The 5,320-nt window shown below is 50.9% G+C and overlaps 1 protein-coding gene across 1 annotated transcript; it reads right to left on the reverse strand.

The window, feature by feature from the left end:
* Window positions 1-344: 344 nt before the first annotated feature.
* LOC119363729 lies at window positions 345-1,984 on the reverse strand. The gene has a single exon (XM_037629101.1). It carries the CDS (start codon window positions 1,207-1,209, stop codon window positions 364-366), a length of 846 nt encoding a protein of 281 aa, XP_037484998.1. The 5' UTR covers window positions 1,210-1,984; the 3' UTR covers window positions 345-363.
* Window positions 1,985-5,320: the final 3,336 nt, after the last annotated feature.

The raw sequence follows: 5,320 nt of genomic DNA on the forward strand, positions 1-5,320 counted from the left end.
ATGACTCGAAGCCCGGCGGCCGCACCGACATGGGTGAAAGAGGCGGCGAGGCCGGCGGTGTGAGAGTCTCCTAGGAGCGCCTGCGTGCAGCCCGCGGCGAGCCCTGGCGTGCAGGGCTACGCCCATGCACCTGCAGCAGCTCCAGAGCACGGATCCTCTAGTCGCTTGCAGACTGGGATCCCAGGAGAACCTGTGGGGCAGGCACCGAGACCGTTGTAGTGATCGCGTCCAGCATAGGAGCGGGCTTGAGGCCCACCTGTGGGGGGCACCCCGCCGCCGTCCGCCAGAGCGGTTGCGGTCTTGCCCGTCCTGTCGCTGGCGGTCATGAGCGCCTCTGGAGAGGGAGCGCCGGATACGCTCACGTCATCCCTCTTGTGCGCGTGGACCACCACGACCTCGCCGGCTATCGCGGTCGTCGCCATCGTCGCGTCGTGGCGGCTGCCGCTCCCCTGTGTCCTGGGCCACACGGCGCTCGCCACGACCGGCCGTGCCGTCCATAGTGCGCCGGTACCAGGTGTACTCGTGGATGTCCGGCGCCGGCGGGTTGTCGTCGTCGTCCTGGGCCTTGGTGTGGTACTCAAGCAGGTCCAGGTGCAACAACACCCTGTGCCGCAGACCACAGCGGCTGCGGCGGCGATGGCCGCGAGCCGGCAGCGTGAGCCACTTCACTTTGGGGATGAGGTTGGGGTTTGACGTCCACGCCCAGAGCGAGAGGTCGCGCGTGTCGTCCCTGCGCACGGACCGCTGCTCTATGTAGTCGAGCGAGCATCCACGACCGATGACGAACGAGGCGATGTAGTTGTTCCACCCATGCACCGGGATCCCTTCGATGCAGAGGCGTACATGGTACAACATGTCTTCGTTGTCAGCGTGCGCCTCGAGCCACCATCCACGGATGTAGAGCCTGGAGTTGCCGACGAGGAAGTCGCCACGGTTGACGGCGTCGGCACAGTTGTGCTGGTACATGAACCTCACCAGGTATTGCTCGGGGTAGTGCCGGACGACGCTCACGTCCCCCTGCCGCAGCCCAAAGGTGGAGGCAAACGCGGCGGCAACAGTGTGGCAGGGGACATCTTCGCGAGCGCCCTCGAACCAGGCGACGGCGGCGTTGGAGGTGAGCAGAGCCGATTCCGCCTGCATCTCCGACGTGGCGGAGACAACCACGTAGTCTTCGTCTGGCTGGAGGGCCGCATCTCCCAGGCGCGGCATGGTGGAGGTGGCGGAGCCGAGCAGCAGCGGTGGCGTTGAAGCTTGGGGGAGAGACCAGCCCCGACCAGGGCCAAACTTGGGCGGCTAGGCTTGAGGCGCAGCAGGGGCCGGGCGGGGAAGCGGCGGTGGCGGGATGAAGGCGAGACACGGCAACGAGCTCAGAGGGCGCCACCTATTCTTGCAACCACGGGCGCGATGGCCGTTTTGGAGACAGCGAGAGCAACGGATTGGGTCACAGCACACCACTGCTCTATGCCCAGGAGCAAGGCAGCGGCAGCAACGGCCTTTAAGCCACAGCGGGAGAGGTAGCGGCTTGAATGCTTGGGCATCCAAAGCCGGACGGCGCGGGCCTCGCCGTGATTTGACGAGATGCCAGTCGCCGGTCTTGTCTGCCTCGTGCCCCGCGCCTGTCGCCGGCCTTGAAGGCGCAGCAGGAGGTGAACTGGAGCGCATCACCGGCGCGGTGGAGTTAAGGTGAGCACCGACCTCACAGTCAATGCGCGTCGCCCGTGTCGATCCAGCAGGAGAATCGACCGAACCGAGCCCAACCCGGCCTGCACCCAAAGGCGACCCGAGAACGAACTCGGATCCGATGGGTACGCCAGCGTCGGTGCTGTGGGACGGCGGTGTCTCCAGATCCGGCAGGTCGCCGCAGGAGAGCTGCGGCAGGGGGGAAACCCGCACGAGAGCAACGGCCGGCAAACCCGGCGGCGGAGGAGGCAGCGGCATGAACCAGGCAGCCGCCGACAGGTCGGCGTGGGTGGCCGCCCTCACCGGCGCAGGCGCGGGGCATGGGGGGGGGGGTGGAGCGGGGTCGCCCATGGACAGTGAAGCCAAATGCTCGTATAGTGGATATTATCGAAAGACTGAATGAGACCGAAACTATGATTGAAAAGGTAACCTCATTTTGCCAACAAAATGATAGCTTGGGATTTATAGCTAAGGCGCACACATGAAGTTTTGGTTTGTATATCAACTGACAATATATGTTACTACGTGTATGAGCACGCTCCTTCTATTTCAAAATTTTGTCAGCTGGACAGAAATTTCACTAGAATTTACTGTGGTACTAAAATATATAATCAAGTATCATATAGATCATGCCTGTCCACAAGGCCCATATCGTCTACCAGTCTGACAATAGCAAGTGATGCAGCATAGCTCCAAAATCGACTCCCCCAATGTTATTTCTCAGTTTGGATGATTGTTTTCAGTACTGTTGCGCAATATTCCTGGATAGGATTATTATTACTCACATCAGGATTTGTCATTCTTGTTTACAAATTTACAAACAGAATATAGATTTTAAATTCGGTGACATAACAAGTCAGTCCTGTGTCCATATTAAAATAACTTGGATATTATCCCCGCAAAAAAAGGGACTCAAATATTTTCATAACGGTTTGACATGCAGCCAGCTAGATTACACATGTTCACAAGGTGCATATCATCTACCACTCTGACGCTAGCAAGTGATGCAGCATAGGTCTCAAATAATTTAGTGTTTTTGTGCAATATTCCCATAGCTACTTTAAAAAGAATACACAAGTAACAAACAGTGTTTGGTGGGAACGGAACTTTAGCATTGGCTGAACAATGTATAGTTTTGATGCTTTGCCTAGGCGGCGGTTAGGAACAAGGAAATAGAGAGGGGGATCAACCTCGTCCATTTTCTGTTTCTTCGACAGCGATCTCCAACTATAAAATCACCTGTGAGAGGGTTAGTAAATCATCCAGTTATTGTTGAGACACTGCATACCAGTTAATGTTGCCTGAATCTTGGCAGGCGGTTTCATAGTCGGCGAAGTCAAGTTCATCTGTGTCATTTAAGTCCCAAAGTGAGAATGCTTTGACTTGCAAGATATGCAATATAGCGTTATTGCTTATTATGTAACCTGTTTGCATCCGGGCAACACAAGAAACATTATCATTAAAATAATGGTTGGTGGATGTAGCCATGAGGTCTGTTTCGAAGACTTCTCATGCATGAGAGGGCTACTACACCTAGGAAAAACACTAAGCTTGTCTATGATCTGACATAGTAGGGATCTGATCGATGTATCCAATGATATCGGTGTTCAAATTTCTGTGAAACTGAAAAACTAGGACAAGATGTTTGATGCCTTTGGAGATATCGAAAGATATTCTTGAGTACCAATTGTGTTTGGTGGATCCAATGACATTATGGAACGTTGAGTCCCAATATCTCATTTCCATCATCTCTTGGTCAAAATAGATCTTTCTCTACGTCTAGAGAATGAACTACCATGAGAGTTATGGATGGATAAGATTTGTCCATAGTGAATTTCTCCAATATATTATGGATATAGACAACATAGTATACCATAATGTATGAATGAAGGTGCTCAAGTTGTAGTAACGAGCGGTATTTTGGTTTACCCAAATCCTTCATTTTAAATTCCATCATTTAGATGATTACATGTGTCGTCATTGCAGACACACAAACATGGATAATCATCATTGTAGGAGTAATCCTTATGAATAAGGAACTCACTACGTCGGTTGTACCAAATGTACCAACACAATAAGTCTTATGGTGACTTACTGATTTTACACAATGTATGTTGTGTATTGCATTTCGATTTAGAAGTGAGGTTCCGTCGGGGACTATCTATATCTGAATCTAGTGATCTACATGGATATGTAATCACTACATATATCAACTGCAGAGATAGATGATTTTGAACTGCCAATGATATAAGTTATTGGAATGAGATTCCACCTCGGGAGAATAGTTGGGTATCTGCGTGAACCCTTGTGCTATAATACTTGCTCTTTGTTTCACCACCTCATTATTCTCAATTATGTTTCCAGAAGAAACTAGTGTAGGTATTGCTTATGAATACCTTCCCATTATTGAGCAAGATCATTTCTATCTAGATTATACCCTTTGCTTGAGTTCAGTCCGAGTGTTGTTCACACTTTGCCATGGCCATGGTTTTTGGATCTGAATCACTTGAAAGGTTTTTTTTTCAATCTAGTTGAGAAATGTATGTCGACAATTGTAGACTTCCGGTTATATGTTTCTCCGGAATCTATCAATATATAGTTGATGGAAATATCGTTACCCATGGTGACTGCTCACGATTTCCCAATGCGATTGAGTCGGGTATTCCGATGTCCCGGTCATTGTGTGCACTATGACCTAGGTTGGTGGAGGTTTCCCGTCCACTTGGTGTAGACTACCCATCAGGTGTCTGTCAACGTGAAGTTGACTTGCATTTACTGATTCACAGGACTTGATATCCTTGCTTGCGAGAAGCTGAATCCTGATGTACTATGATGAGACCCGACTAGATGGCGAGTCATTCGTTGGCCCAATCTTTCACGGTACAAGAAAATCAGCAACGAACCACGACAAACAATTCTCGTAATAGCAGAAATAGACGACAAAGTAGCAGATCGGTTCTTTGGATCAAGCAATATGTAAGAAAACGTAGCATGTATTAGGGATATATTCTTCATGTAATCTTTTCCCTTCCTATCTGAACCTCCCCATCTATCCTTTCCTTTTCAACTAGGATTAGATCTTGGAGGACAAGCATAGGCTGGTTTTGTAGCTCTACATATACGTGCCTTTTGGGCTCTAATACATGCGATCAATATTCTCCTGAACCTACTAGTCTACATGGTATCAGTTTTTCTCTAAGTCTTGTGCCTTGCTTCCGCTGCTTCCCTACCCTAGCCACCGCTGAACCCTGCCCATAGCCGCATCCCTCCCAGCTGACGCCATGGACTTCAGCGAGTTCGGCGACTTCGTCTCCACCCCCAACACCTCCGAGTCCAATCCCTCCAACCCCTTTGCCGCTAGCTCCGTCAACCCCGCTGCTCCAAGTGCCACAGCAGTCCAGCTTATCAACATCCGCAACCATGTCACCGTTATCCTTGACTTCGAGGAGTCCAATTTTTGCATCTGGCAGACCTTCTTCAACCTTACTTTTCGCAAGCTTGGTCTTCTTGATCACATCGATGGCTCCGTCGACGCTCTCATGGCTCTCGGCACATCGAGTGGACTCAAATCGACCAATGCATAGTCTCCTGGTTGTACACCACCATCTACAAGGACATTTTCGAGATCATCATCCAGCCC

The sequence above is a fragment of the Triticum dicoccoides genome, chromosome 1A (assembly GCF_002162155.2).
Source record: "Triticum dicoccoides isolate Atlit2015 ecotype Zavitan chromosome 1A, WEW_v2.0, whole genome shotgun sequence".
Taxonomy (NCBI): domain Eukaryota; kingdom Viridiplantae; phylum Streptophyta; class Magnoliopsida; order Poales; family Poaceae; genus Triticum; species Triticum dicoccoides.